This window comes from Chlorocebus sabaeus, chromosome 15 (genome assembly GCF_047675955.1).
Source record: "Chlorocebus sabaeus isolate Y175 chromosome 15, mChlSab1.0.hap1, whole genome shotgun sequence".
In the NCBI taxonomy this organism is placed as follows: domain Eukaryota; kingdom Metazoa; phylum Chordata; class Mammalia; order Primates; family Cercopithecidae; genus Chlorocebus; species Chlorocebus sabaeus.
Genome location: NC_132918.1, coordinates 30,414,436 through 30,432,983, shown reverse-complemented (window position 1 = coordinate 30,432,983; position 18,548 = coordinate 30,414,436). Strand labels below are relative to the sequence as shown.

The following is an 18,548-nucleotide window of genomic DNA, read 5'->3' as shown; positions in this document are numbered from 1 at the left end:
GTCAGATATCCAGACCAGACGCTGGGTAAAATATCAAAAGTGAGGAAAAGGAAATAAGGAAATGGGCATTCATCTGGCAAGCTATGAAGTACCTTCCCTTTCTATTGAAGGCTTTCTAAAACTCAGATGCAATGAGACAAATTTAAAAACTGTACATTGAAGGTTTTTAGAGGTAGTCACTACAATCAGTTCATCTGAGAAGTTGCACCATTATCACAAGCGTTTATTGAGTACCCATAGAACTCATGGTACCTTCACGGTGTTTACAGAACTTTGTTTATATGCCGACCTTGCCCTTAAGGAGCTTACAATCTAGTGGAAAGAAAGACGGAGTAACTCAGATGTGATAGAGCAATGAGTGAACAGATACTACAGACTGAAAAATTACCATAAATATAAAACACATACTGAAAAATGAGGGTTAATGGGGATGGCAAGGATGATAGGTAGTCCTGGATATACTCCTGACTTCTTGAAGGAGATAAGTATCTAGAATATTCAAGGACGTAAAGTGCAGTTGAGAAAGCCAGGATGCAAACACTTCCTAACTGCTGCCTCTTTTCTTGCTCCCTGCAGTTGAGAACTGCAGAAGAAAATGGGGATAGAGATAATGGGTAAAAACTTTTTAGTATTCTTTTAGCACTTCTCATTCTGAGTTAGACTGGAACAAAGTCACCATTTAGGTAACTTAGTTATCCTAGATCATCCTAAACTGGTTAAAAGGAAAAAGATTTTAAAAACTAGCTTGTCTATATGAATTCTATGTACATATATAATTTAATCTTAACTAAAAGGTTAGGATGACTAGGACTGCCACTATGCTGAAGACCACTGAACTGAATATAACACTGACATGGCAGAAGTGCCAGTTTTAACAATGATACACGTTGTGTACTGCATTGGGGGCTTACTAGATGTGTGGCAGAATATACCCATTTATGAAGGCAGCACATCAGCAAGTAAAAACCTAAGTGGAGGTAGGAAATACCTAGAACACACGATGTTTTATGCAGCTGAACAGGACAACCCTGAAAAGACAAGAAATACGGTAATACCATAGTGACTAAGGTTGTCTTGACTCCCCCCCAACCACAATTATGAATCAAAACATGGAATCTTTTTTTTTTTTTTTAAAGGTAAATACCCTCTTTAGCTGAGTCCAAGACTTTGGATATTACATTACTGTACCTAAAAAAGGGTAAAATGGTGGCGAGGCGTGGTGGCTCACGCCTGCAATCCCAGCACTTTGGGAAGCCAAGGCGGGTGGATCATCTGAGGTCAGGAGATGAGACCAGCCTGGCCAGCATGGTGAAACCCCGTCTCTACTAAAAATACAAAAATTAACCGGGCGTGGTGGCGCATGCTTGTGGTCCCAGCTACCCAGGAGGCTGAAGCAGGAGAATCGCTTGAACGTAGGAGGTGGAGGTTGCAGTGAGCCAAGATGGCACCACTGCATTCCAGCCTCGGCAACAAGAAAAAGTAAAATGGTAACTACACACAAAGGATGGGGGAAAGGTGGCTCACAGGGCTCAAATATCAGAGAATGGAGAGGACAGGACAATGAGGGAATTATCTGGAAGGTAGGTAACTGGATTGAGAACCACAAAAAGTATGTAGATTTAAGCAGATTACAAGACATTTTAAACAGCTGTTTCAAAGTAAGAGTAAAAACAGGCTGGAGAAAATCTTGGTAAAATTAGAGTAACATAGTCTAGGATAGCAATCCATCAGTTATAGAGATCACAGGTAAGATATAGTCAGCGAAATTAGGATTCATGCTTGAAGAGTAATAGAAAAACCTAAGTGAAACAGGTTATTAAAATTTTCTTTATAAAGGATAAAACTGGAAGAGCTGATAGTCTGGAAAGGTGAAGTAATCTAGAGTAGGCAGCATACTTAGAGCTACAAAAGGTATAAAATTTGTGGAGAAGGCAAAAATTGGGGCAGAAAATATAAATGACAAGTACTGCAGTCCTCTGGTGGGAGGTAGATCAGAAAGAATCTGTAGGACCATTTACTGTTCTTCACAGTCAGCTGCTCTTACACCCAGAGCAGTAGCTGTCAATTTATTGAAAACACACTTGACTTGGACATCCTGAGTGAAACTGCCATCACCTAAAGGGCCTGGATTTAGAAGGAATTTTCAAGATTATTGTAACTTCCGGGTTAAGTGTTTAGGGAAAAAAAATTTTAAATCTACTTTTCTTATACATGATTGGTGTGCTTAGTTTTTATCAATTTGACACTACAGTCCAGATTTGCTTCTGATCACATTGGAATATAGGTTTTACCAATGTTCATTATTTTTCAACTTCCTTTATTAAGACTGGTCGGGCACAGTGGCTCACGCCTGTAATCCCAGCACTTTGGGAAGCCGAGGTGGACACATCATTTGTGGTCAGGAGTTTGAGACCGGTCTGGCCAAAATGGTGAAACCCCGTTTCTACTAAAAATACAAAAATTAGCCAGGTGTGGTAGCGTACTCCTGTAATCCCAGCTACTCAGGAGGCTGAGGCAGAACTGCTTGAACCCTGGAGACAGAGGTTGCAGTGGCCTGAGATTGCGCCACTACACTCCAGCCTGGACCACAAAGCGAGACTCTGTCTCAAAAAAAACAAACAAAAGACTGCACTAACGCCATCAACGTGCATATTGATTCGAAAGCATCTTGCAGCAATTTTTAAAAGTTACTGTACATATATATTTAAAAGCATACACTTTATTAGTGTGCTTATTAAGACGTTTAGGGAAAACTTTAAGTGTTCAAAATGTCGTTTGTTAGGCATCAATTTGTTAGTGTTTGGGAGTATTGCATTGGATGTCTGGGCAAAATTTTTTCCCCTCATAATATTAAATTACTGGCTGACAGTTAATGAATTTTGCCAATGAGTAAAATAATCAAGAAGTTACGAAAATAAGATACTCAGCTATCTTGGCCTTCAAAACAGTCTATGGTGGATTCTAACTGAAATTTTATATATAAATGGTAAATAATCCACCAAACCCAAGGAGTTAACAATTAAAGTTGGCCTATTTATAGTTCACTTTAATAGCTACAATGGAAGATTCAATTTTGGAAACCCAAAAAGGTCAACTAATTTCAAAACTTCGGCAAGCTTCTATAACAATGTTACCCATTCCTTAGTAAACAAAAAAAGATCCAAAAAGCTATATTCACATTTTTTGCATTGGTTCACAAATTTAAATGAATTTAAATTACTTTTGGAATAGTAATTAGCAGCACTGGGCAGTACGGGAGTTGAGATGTGGGCCTTATTTGGCCCTTAGTAGCTGTGTGAGCTTGGGCAAATCACCTCAACAACTCTATCATCTAAAGGGGAGGGTTGGGACAGACTGTAATTCATGGACTCTTATGAATCCCCTAAAACTGTATGAAAAACTACCATGTATATACACTTTTTGGGGAAGCTGGTCCAGTTTTCATTAGGTTCTCAGAGGCAACCTTGATCCCCAAATAAGCTTGCTATACTAATCTTGCTATGATAACTACATTAGGTTATCACTTCTAAATTGTTCCAGTTCTAAATAGTTATTTCCTTGTCATAGGAAGAACTCTAAGATGGCTCCCAAGATTCGCTGGTATACATACTCCACATAATCCCCTCCCTTGACTGTGAACAGGATCTTTGAGTATGATGGATATCACCCCTGTGATTGGACTACAATGCAGGGCAAAGGTGAAGGGATTTTGCAGGTGTAATGAAGGTACTTCATCAGTTTGGCTTTGGGTTAATCAAAAGGGAGATCATCCTGGTGGGTAGGTGGCCTGATCTAATTAGGTGAGACCTTTAAAAGAGCGCTTAAGGCCCTCCCTGAGATCAGAGGTTCTCTTGCTGGCCTTGAAGAAGTTGCCACGATTTCTTCAGTTGCTAGGCAATGGATTTTGCCATATATGCACAGAAGAGCACCCCCTAGCTTCAGATAAGACTGCAGCTCTGGCTGACACCTTTAGTGCAGCATTGTGAGATCCTGAGCAGAAAACCATAACTAGACTCTTGATCCACAGAAATTGTGAAATAACGTATGTTGTGTTTTAAGACACTAAGTTTATGGTAATTATACCAAAATTACACAGCAATTATTCTCTAAAGCCAAAATTTAGCTTAATCTTTGTAACTTTTTCCTTGACGAAACTGAGGCAATGGAGAATCCAAAAAGGGTGCCCCATAAATTAATGTTACAATAAACCCAGTCATTTTACAGTGCAGTTATACCTTTAAAGAAACAAAAAACTCCTCACCCTATGAAGTGCTGCTGAGGTGAGCCTAAATGATACACTCCCTTTCCCCCAAATTATTCCAGATCCATTTTTAATGATTAATAGATAGCTCTAATTATAGAAATGCTCCAGGTTTGGTCCAGAGCAATGTGGAAAGTATTATTTCCACCATAACACATAATTACCAAAGTCTTTGAAAATTACAAAGGAAATATATTCAAAGATAGATTTTAGACTAGGGTGTCTCACACACCTGTAATATAATATTCTTATTTTTATAGCACTTGAGGTGGTCTCAATGCTCAAAAAGACAGTTTCAGACATGAAATGTTAAGAACATGTAGCTTATTAGGCATATTATTCTATGCCCCCATCCCCATCAGAAATAAGCCTGTGTTAAAAATGATCAATTTCCTATATCATTGGAGAATTAAAAAAAAAAGTGTTTAACTCAGGTAACCGTGGTGAACTGTCAACTGTACTGAAACAATTTCAGAGACAGAAAAGCCCTTCCTAGAATTTCTACTAGAAAATCAATGTTCTATATGAGGCTATAGATGGAAATAAAATATTTAAACGATAAGGTAGTCCTTATACCCAGAGATATTAATATCACCCTTACCTATTTTCCATATCACTATTCTATACAATAATTTGTATATAAAATTTGTATACAAGCTTACTGGCTTACTATGAATCCAATATTTTTTACTAAAAAACACAAATTATGTAAAGTATTGCTGTGTTCACCTTCCAATTACTGAAACCTTCTGTACTATGCTTTGTATACAATCCATCGTTTGGAGCTGTATGTTGAAGATACAGCAATACTCAAAATACAGTTCAAGTTGTCTCAGTCTGTTTTACTGTAGAACGAACGAAAGTTAAAACCTTGGTTTGGATGGGGAGAAAACAGAAGCACAGATGGTGTCAACTGGACAAATTCAATGGGCTAAAATATTACTATGTCCATATGGAAATGACAGAACCGAAGAAATTTCTTGTTATGCTGGTTCTAGGTAAAAAGACAAGAAGCTAATGTAAGCCATTGAATTATACTCTAACTTTACAAAAAAAAAAAATCCACACATCACACACACACACCCCATGTAAAACATTGCTTTAAGTTTTAATGTTTATTTCCCCAAGACAGCCTAGCCTGCACTCTACTTGGATAAATTTTACAAGCTAGTTTTCTGCTGCTTCTAGTTTTAAACTTTAACCATGTTTCTGATGACAAGGAATGCTGCAAAAATACTCTAGTTCAACAAAGAGTTATGATCACAAAATAATTTTTATCCATTCTACAGTGTTTCAGAATTACCAGTTGATTTTTAAACACAAAGTAGATATAGATGCTAATGGTGGCTAATCTGGTATGTTTCTTATAGCAAACTGTTGTTCATGCAACACTTGTGCTCAAAGGGGAAGGCACAGGATTTCCTACAATGAGCCACCTTATAAAGAGTTCTTTTTGTACAAATTAATTTATGTCACATTTAATTTAGTGTGCATAACCTCAAAACTGAGGTATTATTCCAATTTATAAAAACCACTTGCATAACTTTTATGCAAGTTTTAAAAATACAAAGTTTTCTCCCTAAAGTGGCTCAAAATAGATTGTTCATGGCTGCCTACATCTAAGATAAAAAGATTCTAAAACAATTGAACAGATTAGGCATATTATTAAAGGTGTTCAAACCATTACTTGATTTGTACATCTACTCAAACCTCTTCATCGGTCTTTATTCAGCAGTACATATGCACCAAATTCCATTTTAGAAGTTTCCATATCATTTTCATAGAAAACAAGGTTTGAAAACAAGTAACATTTAAACACAGCACGGTATTCTACCACAACTGAAACTTTTTTCTTCTTCTTCTTTACAGGACTCAACAAAATCTAAAAATGAACTATGCTGTAGATTTACCTCATGCAAAGATCTTTATGTTATCTCTGAAAATGAAAAGGATGGCCTTTTAAGCACATTTTACTGTTTTATACTATTATGGCAACTTGTGTACTGCAACACAGTCTATTTTGAGGGAAATGTATGATTTTTTTTCATGCAAAAATCTACACAAATTAGTTTTGATGATATGGAAAGCTTTTCATAGCATCAAACATTCATCTGGTGCAAATGCACAGGGAAACCTTCCTGAAAAGTTTTCTGACTTGAGAAGCAACTAAAAAAAAGGGCATACTAGGTAAAGTAAATAAAGACTTAAAAAAAAAAAAAAAAAAGGAAAAAAAAAAAGAGTGGGGTGGGGGGAAGGAGGTGGGAAAGGGGGAAAGAGAAAACACAGGCTGCAGAGTAAACCAATGTCTGCTGCTAAACCAGTCTTTGTTTTCATGTCCAGTGTACATTAACACTTATGATCTCATTTTGATGATTTACTAGGTTTGTTATCAGCCCCCTGAAGGTGAATCAAGCTTGCATGCGTTCACATACAGCACCACAACCACGCTCTCGTACACAGTCACTCCAAGACTAGGAGTCTGCTTCATGAGTGAAGAGCCCTAGATTTCAAAGATGAACCTGGCTCTCCATCACTGAGCCAGACATTCATTCAACATTGTCCATTCACACACTGCTTCACAGCAAGGCCTGGGCTCATTTTCCTTTGACTTATATGGGCAGCCTATTCTCTTTTATGTTTACAAGGCTTGAAGATGACAGTACTGCACTTTCCCCTCAATTGATATAGAGTAAGTCAATGTTCTTTCTCAGGCACTGACGATCTGTGACCTGTAGCCCTTTTTACTTTGAACAACCTAAATAAGCGTTCATGTAAAGTTTTCATTACATTTTGCCACTCATTCTCACTCGCACCCACTCGCCATCTTGACCTCATTTGGGCATTTTCTGTGATTCCAAATGAAATCTTCACATTTTCTTTCCCGATTTAATGCAGCAGCAGATCCCATGAGCCAAGCTTGATGGATCAAACCTTTTTATATATATGTATATATATATATATATATATATATATCTCAGTGCTGCATTGTACCTAACTTCCACAACATCTTTCTAAAACTGGAACCCTTCTGTTGGTACATTGGCAGATGAATTGAAACCAAATGTTCCGCCTTGAATCGCCTCTGGAACAAGGCTAGGGTCTTCATCAATCTAGGTGAAAAAAAGGAAAATAATGTGATAATTAGTTTAAAAAATATATAAATAGTATTATAGTACTAATTCCCTTACCCTTAAAAAAAGGTCTGGAGAGATGATGAATGCCAACGCTGTCTTACCATCCTTTAGAAAACTGAAACACTTTATAAAACTTTTTTTTTTTTTTTTTTTTTTTTTTTTTTAAATAAATGGGGTCTTACTCTGTCACCCAGGCTGGAGTTCAGTGGCACAAACATGGCTCATTGCAGCCTCAACCTCTTGGGCTCAAGTGATCCTCCCACCTCAGCCTCCCGAGTAGCTGGGACTACAGGTATGCACCACCATGTCTGGCTAATTTTTGTATTTTTTGTAGCAATGGAGTTTCACCATATTGCCCAGGCTGGTCTCAAACTCCTAAGCTCAAGCAATCTGCCTGCCTTGGCCTCCCAAAGTGTTAAGATTACAGGTGTGAGCCACTGTGCCTACTCAAGGCTTTTTCTCAAGGGATGCCAAAATGAGAAAAAACTTAGAATATGTAAGACGGGCATTTTCCAAAAGAATGAAGGAACAGTAATGATGGCCGTAAGTCTCAGATAGAGGATGCAAAATTTGGTACTCGATTTCCCTTAAACCTGGGGAAGTATGGCTGGGCATGGTGGCTCACGCCTGTAATCCCAGCACTGTGGGAGGCCAAAGCGGGTGGATCACCTGAGGTCAGGAGTTCAAGACCAGCCTGGACAATGTGGCAAAACCCCATCTCTACTAAAAATACAAAAATTAGCTGGGCGTGGTGGCGTGCGCCTATAATCCCAGCTACTTGGGAGGTTGAGGCAGGAGAATTGCTTGAACCTGGGAGGCAGAGGTTGCAGTGAGCCAAGATTGTGCCACTGTACTCCAGCCTGAGTGACAAAGTAAGACTCCGTTTCAAAAAAAAAAACAAAAACGAAACAAAACAAAAAAAACAAACCACAAAACCCTGGGCAAGTACATAAAGACAATGACATTAAAAAAGAAAATTAATGCCACCACTTTTGGAAAGTAAGTGTATCTTTGGTATATGTCTTTCAATAGCAATTGGAGACAAACGGTATTTGGGCTTAAAATAGTAAAATACAGATTGAGTATCCCTAATGTCAAAGTCCAAAACAAAAAATACTCCAAAATCTGAAACTTTCTGGGCACCAATATGACGTTCAAAGGAAATGCTCATTGGAACATTTTGAATTTCATATGCTCAAGTGGTAGAAATAATTTAAATATTCTAAAATTCAAAAAAATCCCAAATCCAAAACTGTTCTGGTACCATGCATTTCAGATGAGGGATACTCAACCTATAACAGTTCTGCTAATAATGGTTATTCTTATTATATACATTATTCTACATGCTTTACACCTAAAAGTTCCTTTTTGAAATTCCACAATATTACAAACCTACAGTGTACTTCCTATAACTATGTATATCATCTGAATTATTCTTTTCACAATCTAAGACAAGAACGAAAACTACATGTTGAGGTATTAGAAATTATAAGGCTATTACAATTAGTCACCATATTGCAAATTATGATTTTCAAAAATCCAACTTTAAGACATACGATCAAAGTTACCCTTAAAAGAATATGCCAGGCTGGGCGTGGTGGCTCATGCCTATAATCCCAGCACTTTGGGAGGCCAAGATGGGAGGATTGTTTGAGTCCAGGAGTTCGAGATCAGCCAGGGCAACACAGACAGATCTTGTCTCTACAAAAGACTTAAAAAGTTATCTGGGCATAGTGGCATGAACTTGTAATCCCAGCAATTTGGGAGGCTGAGGTGGGAGGATCACCTGAGCCAGGGAGGGGGAGGTTGCAGTGGGCTGTGACTGTGCCAATGCACTCCAGCCTGGGCCTCGTCTTAAAACAAAACAAAACCTTTTATGAATTTTATTTCTGGTTTAACTGGCCTTATATTCTAAATAGGACTAAGCTTAGACAACTATAAGTAAATAGTCTATAATTTTCTTTTCTAATATTGTCCTTGTCAAGTTAATGTCCAAACTATACATGCTTAACAACATGTTTAATAACATTCTATTCTTTTTGATAATATGGAAAGGCATACAGTAAAATACTTATACTTTGAAAAGTTGAGAAATCATTCAAGAAATCCTCTGGTGGCTGCATTGAACCACTATAACATTTTCTAAGGAGCAACTGGTTTAATTTTAGATTTACTTTTCCAAAGAGGAAATACTAAAAGTAAGTTAATACTTTAATTTCCACTACTATTACTAACAATCTGAAGATATTTTTGTATACTATACCTTACATTATACAGTGCCTTACATTTTTATTTCCATCTTTTTATTTTCATATTTGTTTTTGGTCATGAAATAAAAGTAACAGTGACCATCCATTCAAGTGTGGATTAACTACTGTCATAAAGAACTTATTATAGGATATACTAGTATCACTGTTTTGTTTATAAATATGGTATGCTATTAACAATTTTAAAAAATGAGAACTATAAAGACACCAAGTGAAAATAAAGTCTGACTCATCTAGTTTGGTCAAAAAAGTCCTTATCTTCTTGCCATTAGAGCTAATATGCCCCGAAGGGATCTTAAAATATTGAAATATTTATGTTTTCAAAGCTGGTGACATTACTGTCATACATCTATTTTAATTCCATTCCAAAAAAATACATACATGTACATCCCCCTAGCTTACTATATATATAACTTCATCCAGATCTATGTTTATATATAAAACTAAGAAAACTACAAAATTATTAAATACATCATCTGAAGAGAAGAACTGATCAATGATCTCATAGGCCAATTTGTAGATGTCTTCATTTTCATGATTTTGAAGTTGTTCAATTTTCTCCAGTCCTGCAAGAAATTTTGTAATGTGAAACAACAGTAATATTTAAAGAGCAGTGACAAGTTAGAATAATCTTTGGAACACATAACCCAATTTCTGAATTGCAAATTTTTTGAATTACAATTTTTTGGAATTTAAAGGTGAATCTTAAATATAAAAAATCTTTATGCACAAAGATATAGCATATTTATCTTAAAATTAACAACCTGAGTATCTAACTGCTTGTAAATGTATAAGTAATGAGACATCTGCCTATTCATCAGAATACGTAACGAATCTTTATAACCAGTAATAACATGTAAAATTCCATTTGTTTAAGTAAAAAGCAGAATCTTCCTACTTTCCAGCACCTGCCAAGTTTTTCTACTGAGCATGTATGAAAAAAAAAATTAAAAATACTGGTGATTAATAAATATGATGCTTAAGATACCTGTTAAGTTTACCGGAAAATGATGAAGATCTAACACAGTATTTCAGGGGAAAAGATAATTTTCCCTGTAAACATTAATGAGAATTATAGGCAGAAACACTGAAAAGTACATACTTAACTTGCTGATATGCAAATTGGATCCTGTTTTACTTTAGAGGAAAAATAATTTTAAAGTCTTTGAAAAAAGTGAAATTGCCCCTTCATACGAGTGTTCTTCCTCTATCCATTTCTTAAATGGAGGAAGTTATCTTAGCCTCATTTCTCACCTACACACTCATTGTGGTGATCTTCCCATTAAAAAATTTGGTTACTACATATAGGCTGAGGACTTGCAAATCTATAGCTTCATTTATTTTCTGAGCTTCACATGCATAAAATTAAAATGCTTGTGTAATTCTACCAGGAAATTTCATAGCTACCTAAAACTCAAACTGTCCAAAACACAATTTGTTATTTGCCTTCCTCTTTTAAACGGTTCATCCTACAGTTGTATTCTTACTTGGTGATAATCAACAATAGCTTGAAATCTAAGAGAAAGCCCAAGTTCCCCTTTCCCTCAATATCCCACAATCAAACCTCAAAAACTTGAAAGTCCATCCACTGGACTTTAAATCTCCTCATCTCCCCTTTGTCTCTATTATTACGACTGTCTTCATTTATTATGGCTTGGCCACTATATACTTACTTTCTTTTTTTTTTTTTTTTTTTTTTTTTTTAGACAGAGTCTCACTCTGTCGCCCAGGCTGGAGTACAGTGGTGTGATCTCAGGGCTAATTGCAGCCTCTGCCTCCTGGGTTCAAACGATTCTCGTGCCTCAGCCTCTGGAGCAGCTAGGATTACAGGTGTGTGTCACCACGCCCAGCTAATTTTTTATATTTTTAGTAGACACGAGGTTTCATCATGCTGACCAGGCTGTTCTTGAGCTTCTGGCCTCAGGTGATCTGCCTGCCTCGGCCTCCCAAAGTGCTGGGATTACAGGTGTGAGCCACTGCGCCTGGCCATAAATACTTTCTTAACTGGTCTCTTCCTGCCTCCTGTCTTCATTTCATTTCAAGCCATCATTCCAAAGGCTTCATTTCCCAGATATCCATGTTCCATCTGAACATATCCATCCCCTAGATCAATCAGCAATGGCCTGTCACCTCCTGTGGCACAATCCACTGGGGATTCCTGGGTCTTACCTCCAATGAGGTAGGCAATGTCCAAGAACTCATATTTTTATTTGAATGTATAAAGATATTTTAGTAATTAAAATGTTTACAAGTTAAAAAAAATCAAGTAGTAAAAATAATTAAGTATTCCTATTGTTATTTTTTTGTTACTTAATCCTTAATTAGTTCTGTAACACTATTCCCCATCTCTTGTTCCTAACTCGATAGTCACAGATTTTTTTATTGTTGTTGTTCTATCAGTCACTTTAGTAATCTTAAGTATATCTTTTCTTATTACATTAATTTTGAAGCCTCTCAACATTCCCACTTAGTTGAAGTTACGGGTTCTCCTACTTTTGTAGTTACCTCTCTTTTCATTAACTTTTCACCTTCTGTCAGAAATACCTTTACTTTTATGCTTATCCAGATAGATAACATTTACATTGTGTTACACAGCCACATTTGAAACTTTTATGTTCTGTCTGTATATTAACTCAAGACTTAAAAGCTAATAAGTATTGTTTACATTCCAGGAGGCTCTGGTACATGGCCATGTTTGGAAACTACTGCTCTAAAGAATAAAGCATCTGCTGTGCCATAAAGCTTCAGACTTCACAGGAGGCCGGGCGCAGTGGCTCAAGCCTGTAATCTCAGCACTCTGGGAGGCCAAGGCCAGTGGATCACCTGAGGTCAGGAGTTCAAGAGCAGCCTGACCAACATGGTGAAACCCCGTCTCTACCAAAAATGCAAAAAATTAGCTGGGCGTGGTGGCAGGCACCTGTAATACCAGCTATTCAGGAGGCTGAGGCAGAAGAATTGTTTGAACTTGGGAGGCGGAGGTTGCAGTGAGCCGAGATCGTGCCACTGCACTCCAGCCTGGGAACAGAGCAACACTATATCTCAAAAAAAAAAAAAAAAAAGCCTTCACAGGACGCTGGTTACTTCTCCAGCTTTGTCTCTTGGTGGTTTCTACCCCATACTGTGTGATTCAGCAACACTGAACTACTTATAATTTGCTGAATGCTATTTCTCACCTCAGACTTTGCTCATGGTGTTATCTCTGCCTGGAACACCTTTCATCCCTTTTTACTTTATTAATCCTTATTCATCTCTCAAAATCCAGCTCAGGTGCACTTCCTGCTTCTTCCAGAATGGATTAGGCATTCCATTTTGTTGTACATTTCTATTAGGGTAATTAGCACATTACATCAGTTTATATTTATCAAGACTAGACTACATGCCTTGAGGTCAAGGACTGTGTCTTGTTTACCACTGTCTTCCCAATAACTTATCACAGTGCCTGTTCAATTCAGTTACCTAAGCATATGTAAGAGGCTGAGCAGGACTGTACATATAGAATGTAATACTGACTTTATTCTGTTACTTCAATATCTAAGACAGAAAAACATAGATGTGCTCTATTAGTCGGCAAATAAAGGTAGTTACAAAGAGAACATTAAGAAGTGGAATAAGAGCTTATAATAAACTTACCTCCACATTCTTCTATAAGATTGCCTATAGTTTCTGCCTCATCTTCAGCCATTTTTAATATATTACTTAGTCCATCGAGTACTACTTGCACAACTTGTGCATCTTTTACAGTCAGCAAGTTGCAAAAAGGTGGGATAACATTTTGCTGGATAAGGTAAGCCACCTGAAGAAAAAAAACAACATAAAATAATGCAATATAGGTAAACTTTGTGTGCCATGTTATCTCACTGGAATAATTTTGATTTTGAAATTTTGAGTATAGAAATATGACCTCATCTCTCTCATGTTAAGGGTGTCCACATTATTAATCTAACCTCCTTTTTTTTTAAAATTTAGTTTCCTTTTTCCTGAACTTAGAAAAAAACAACATAAAGTTAAAATAAAGGAATCACTCAACTTCATATTAAACATTTCTTTGCCATAAGAAATATTTCCCTCAAAGATTTTTTTCCCTTTAAGAGTAAGAAATTATGAAATCAGTTAAGGAGGCTGTTAATGGAGGCTGTATGCTATTTTTATTTAATTAAATTAATTTAATATATAGAGATGGTATCTCACTATGTTACCCAGGATTTATTTATTTATTTATTTAATATACAGAGATGGGGTCTCACTATGTTGCCCAGGCTGGTCTTGAACTCTGGAACTCAACAGATCCTCCTGCCTCGGCCTCACAAAATGCTAGGATTACATGCATGAGCCACTGCATCCAGCCTGGATACTAGTTTCAAAAAACTACAACGGTTCAATGTGACAGCATCCAGTGGCTCTCATGTGCCTGGCTACCTCTCAATTCACTATTCTATTGATTTCATAATATTTTCCAATGATTTCAATATTTCATTAGTTATAATCTCCATGCATTATATTAATATTTCTGTTCTGCTCTGTATTTATGTGAATTCACTGATAACCACCAGTCCACAGCTTTTTTGTTACAGTTATCAATTTACTGCTATTCAACTCTAAATTTGTTTTTACCTACTCTGTGAAACAGATCTCACCTCTTTAAAACTGCTTTTCCTTTGCCAGTTGGCACAATGTTAAGCTTTGTCACCTGCATGACCTGAGAGTGGGTGCCTCCTTTCCTAGACATCTTATATTCCTCACCCTAGTTCCTAAGTCCTAGCGATCTGGTTGAATTTTTAATTCCTTGTTTGGTTTGCTGCTGAATTTGTTATTGTTGCTGTCTTTTTACTTTTTTTTGTTGTTGTTCATTTGTTAGGAGAATCTGTGATGCAGTTTCTTTCTTCCATATTAACTTAAGAAGTCTGTTCATTTCTAATACTGTTAAAAAAAACAAAAAATTCCTGACTATAGGGGCCTCAATTTTACCACAGATTAAAAAATTCTTGTAGGCCAACAAATTGGGAAAAAGAACACTTCTATGAAGTATGACTAAAGGAAGTCAAGGTGATACTTCTATGTGAAAAAGAAAGTTATATACCTGTTATATAAAAGTTAGTACCTGTTATCTTGCTATTATTTTATTTTTTTAATAGAGATGTGGTCTCACTGTGATGCCCAGGCCAGTCACAAACTCCTGGCCTCGGGTGATCCTCCAGCCTTGGCCTGCCAGAGTGTTGCTATTATTTTAAATTATAACTTATTCAAATCTAAATCAAAATTACCTGTACTTTTATTTTACCAGTTTTGAGAAATAAATTTTAAAAAGCTCAACTTACTTGATCTTTCCTTCCACTAATTGTTAAGTTACTTATGGCCCAAGCAGCTTCTTTTTGAGTGCCAAAATCCCCCTGTAAAAAGGCAAAGCAAAAGGCTATAAAAATGGCCACATAAACTGGAAAAAATGTTTGCTGTGATGATTTTTCAACTGCTTATTTCCCAAGGTCTCCTTTTAGTCTTTCTGTATACATCATTTTTTCTTAAGACAGGTCTTTGAACTATACCCAATCTACCCTAAATACATGGAGACACTTTTCTGTGAACTCTCCTGGATACAAACTGAGTTGGTATTATTATTTAATAATATCAGATTAAATGAAGTTGGTGATAAAATGAAATAAAAATAGTAAAGAAAAAATTTAAAAATCTATACTATCACTAGAGTCACGTAAACTAACATATTCTTTTACACACAAAGCTTTTACACACAAAAATCTACCCACCATTAATGAAACTATGATCAAGATGTTATACATTGCCTTTCAAATATGAAATGAAGAAATATTTAAAAGTCATTAAAAAATTCATATATATAAACTTCATAATCTCATTTTTGAGAATTCACCAAGAAAATAATATAAAGCAGAGTAATCCTTTCTATATATGGTTATCGCAGCACCGTAATAGCCAGAAAGTAAAAACAACTAAAATTCTCAATAAGCATAATTATTATGGTAAATCTACTGAATAAGCAACTATTAAATATTAAGACAACTGGCAACCTGAAAAAATGCTTATGATGTATTAAAAAACCATATAAGTAAAAGAAATGTAAATTAAAATATCTATATCTCCTTTCATATTTATCAGAATAAGAAAATCTAAATATTTGTGTGTGAGGCTGGTAGGAGTATAAAAATGGCATAATTCTTGTAGAGGGGAATTAGCCCTATAATAGCAAAATTTACATATATGTTTTTCTGTAGATCCAGTAATCCCAAATGTAATTGGGCAAAAACATTAAAAAAAACTTACAAGCTATTTTTTTTTTTTTTTTTTTTTTTTGAGAGGATCTCGCTGTTGCCTAGGCTGGAATGCAGTGGCGCAATCTCAGCTCACTGTAACCTCCACCTCCTGGGTTCAAGTGATTCTCCCACCTCAGTCTGCTGAGTAGCTGGAACTACAGGCATGTGCCACCACGCCTGGCTAGTTTTTGTATTTTTTGGTAGAGACGAGATTTCCCCATGTTGGCCAGGCTGGTCTTGAACCCCTGACCTCAACTGATCTGCTCGCCTCAGTCTCCCAAGTGCTGGGATTACAGGTGTGAGCCACTGCACCCAGCCACAAGCTATTCTTTTATTTATTTATTTATTTGTTTATTGAGACAGGTCTCGCCCTGACGCCTAGGCTGGAGTGCAGTGGTGCAATCTTGGCTCACTGCAAGCTCTGCCTCCCGGGTTCATGCCATTCTCCTGCCTCAGCCTCCTGAGTAGCTGGGACTACAGGCGCCCACCACCACACCCGGCTAATTTTTTGTATTTTTAGTACAGATGGGGTTTCGCCATGTTAGCCAGGATGGTCTCGATCTCCTGACCTCGTGATCTGTCCGCCTCGGCCTCCCAAAGTGTTGGGATTACAGGCATGAGCCACCGCACCCGGCAGCTATTCTTTAAAGTTCTGTTTAACAACAAACACTGGAGACATCTCAAATATCATCAATAATAGATTGACTTAATACATTATAGTGCATCCGTACAATGCAGTACTATGTAGCTATGAAAGGAGTAAGAAAAACAAGGAATAAGAAAAAAAAAAACAAACAAGGAATAAAGAAGCCCTCTATATAGTGCTATGGAAGTGACATTGTTTTTAAGTACATTACTGAAGAAATACATTCTAAAGGCAAACAAATGTCAAAGAAATCTTAAAAGTACACTCAGTAGTCATGCTGTCAGGGGCAATATGGCTTTGTTTTTTTTTAATATATATATATCGAAATATATACTTGCATCTCTTTTGTCTCATACTGAAAATTAGGATAGTTTTTTTTGGTCTTTGGGATATATGTCATCAATGATGTACTTAAAAATAATGTATATTGACATATATCCACAGATCTATACATACCAATATATAAGAGAAATAATTATGTTAATGTTTTTAGGAAGATTTTCAGCATAAAAGAGATGTAAATATAAAATCACAGGAATAAAAATTAAAAACTGTTATGTTAAATATCCAATAATATTTAATAGTTTCCTTTCATTCATGATTCATTTTTTATGAACTCTCATGTTCCTGAACTCATCTTTCACTTTCTACAACAATGCCTATCATTTACTTGGTTTACTCAGACCTAGAAAAAATGACAACACTGTAACAATGATCACCTTTATGGACGAAATATGATCCTTAAACACCATTCTCTACAAAACAAGATCAAGATATCATAGAAAAATAGTTTATTCCAGTTCTAGATCAGAAAAATGTAAGATAGGCTGGGAATCATATCATATCCAAAAGATGTAGCTCTCAAAAACTAGTGATAACATAAAAGACACAGGTCACCAATTCTAAGAGGTTCCTGTTGGTCAGGAATAAACAGAGTGTCAAAAAGAGTAAACTAAAATGGATTATAACTTGCAAAATATATTTTAAAAATTCATAATTTCCAAATGACACTGAAAAAAATCTACTCTGGTCTGCTTTCAAGGTTATTAGGAAATGTGTCATTCTAAAAAATGACTGATAAGGACAAAGAATCAAACATTTATCTTGCCTATCCTAAATGAACTATATTTCAAAGTATTAATAAACAACAGCTGAGAAAGAAATGCTCTTGGCCGGGCGTGGATGACTCACACCTGTAATCCCACCACTTTGGAAGGCTGAGGTGGGTGGATCACTTGAGGTCAGGAGTTGGGAGACTAGCCTGGCCAACATGGTGAAACCTTGTCTCTACTAAAAATACAAAAATTAGCTGGGTGTGGTGGCGTGTGCCTGTAGTCTCAGCTACTTGGGAGGCTGACGCACAAGAATCACCTAAACCTGGGAGGTGGAGATTGCCAGTGAGCCAAGATCGTGTCACTGCACTCCAGCTTGGGTGACAGCGAGACCGTCTAAAAAAAACAAAAACAAAAACAAAAAACAAGACAAGTCCTTTACTAAAGAATCATGACCCATACACAAAAAATGACAGAATTAGAAAGTCACCATTTTGCAACTCCTAGTAAAACAAGGGACCCTAACAATGATCACCAATGGCTACCTAAAAATCATAGGAGAAAGATTAATGGATAACTTTATAACCATCAGCTGGAATAGGCTGTAACACCTGAGGTCAGTCGTCAATCTTAATATCACTACATGTAAGACAGATTGTGTCTCCTTATGTGAATCATTAGGAAATAAGAGTTATGCATGACATATTCTTGCCTAAAAAACTGAACTCGATTTACAGGAAACACAAACAGATTTATCTTCTCTTTAGTTACAGATCAGTGTTCAGAACCCTCACGCTGTGATTGTTTCTTCTACTTTATGTGTGTGTGTGTGTGTTTTTTTTTTTTTTGAGACACAGTCTTGCTCTGTCACTCAGGCTGGAATGCAGTGGCATGACTGTGGCTCACA

The 18,548-nt window shown here is 36.5% G+C and overlaps 1 protein-coding gene across 1 annotated transcript in view; it reads right to left on the bottom strand.

The window, feature by feature from the left end:
• Positions 1–202: 202 nt before the first annotated feature.
• The window catches only part of KPNA4 (karyopherin subunit alpha 4), a 71,315-nt gene continuing 52,969 nt past the window's right edge, over positions 203–18,548 (bottom strand). Inside the window, exons 14-17 of the mRNA XM_008008531.3 lie at positions 14,978–15,049; positions 13,293–13,455; positions 10,134–10,228; positions 203–7,371 (exon numbers count right to left, since the gene is read on the bottom strand). Coding sequence (XP_008006722.1) covers positions 7,273–7,371; positions 10,134–10,228; positions 13,293–13,455; positions 14,978–15,049 — 429 coding nt within the window. The 3' untranslated portion in view covers positions 203–7,272. The remainder of the gene's footprint in view (positions 7,372–10,133; positions 10,229–13,292; positions 13,456–14,977; positions 15,050–18,548) is intronic.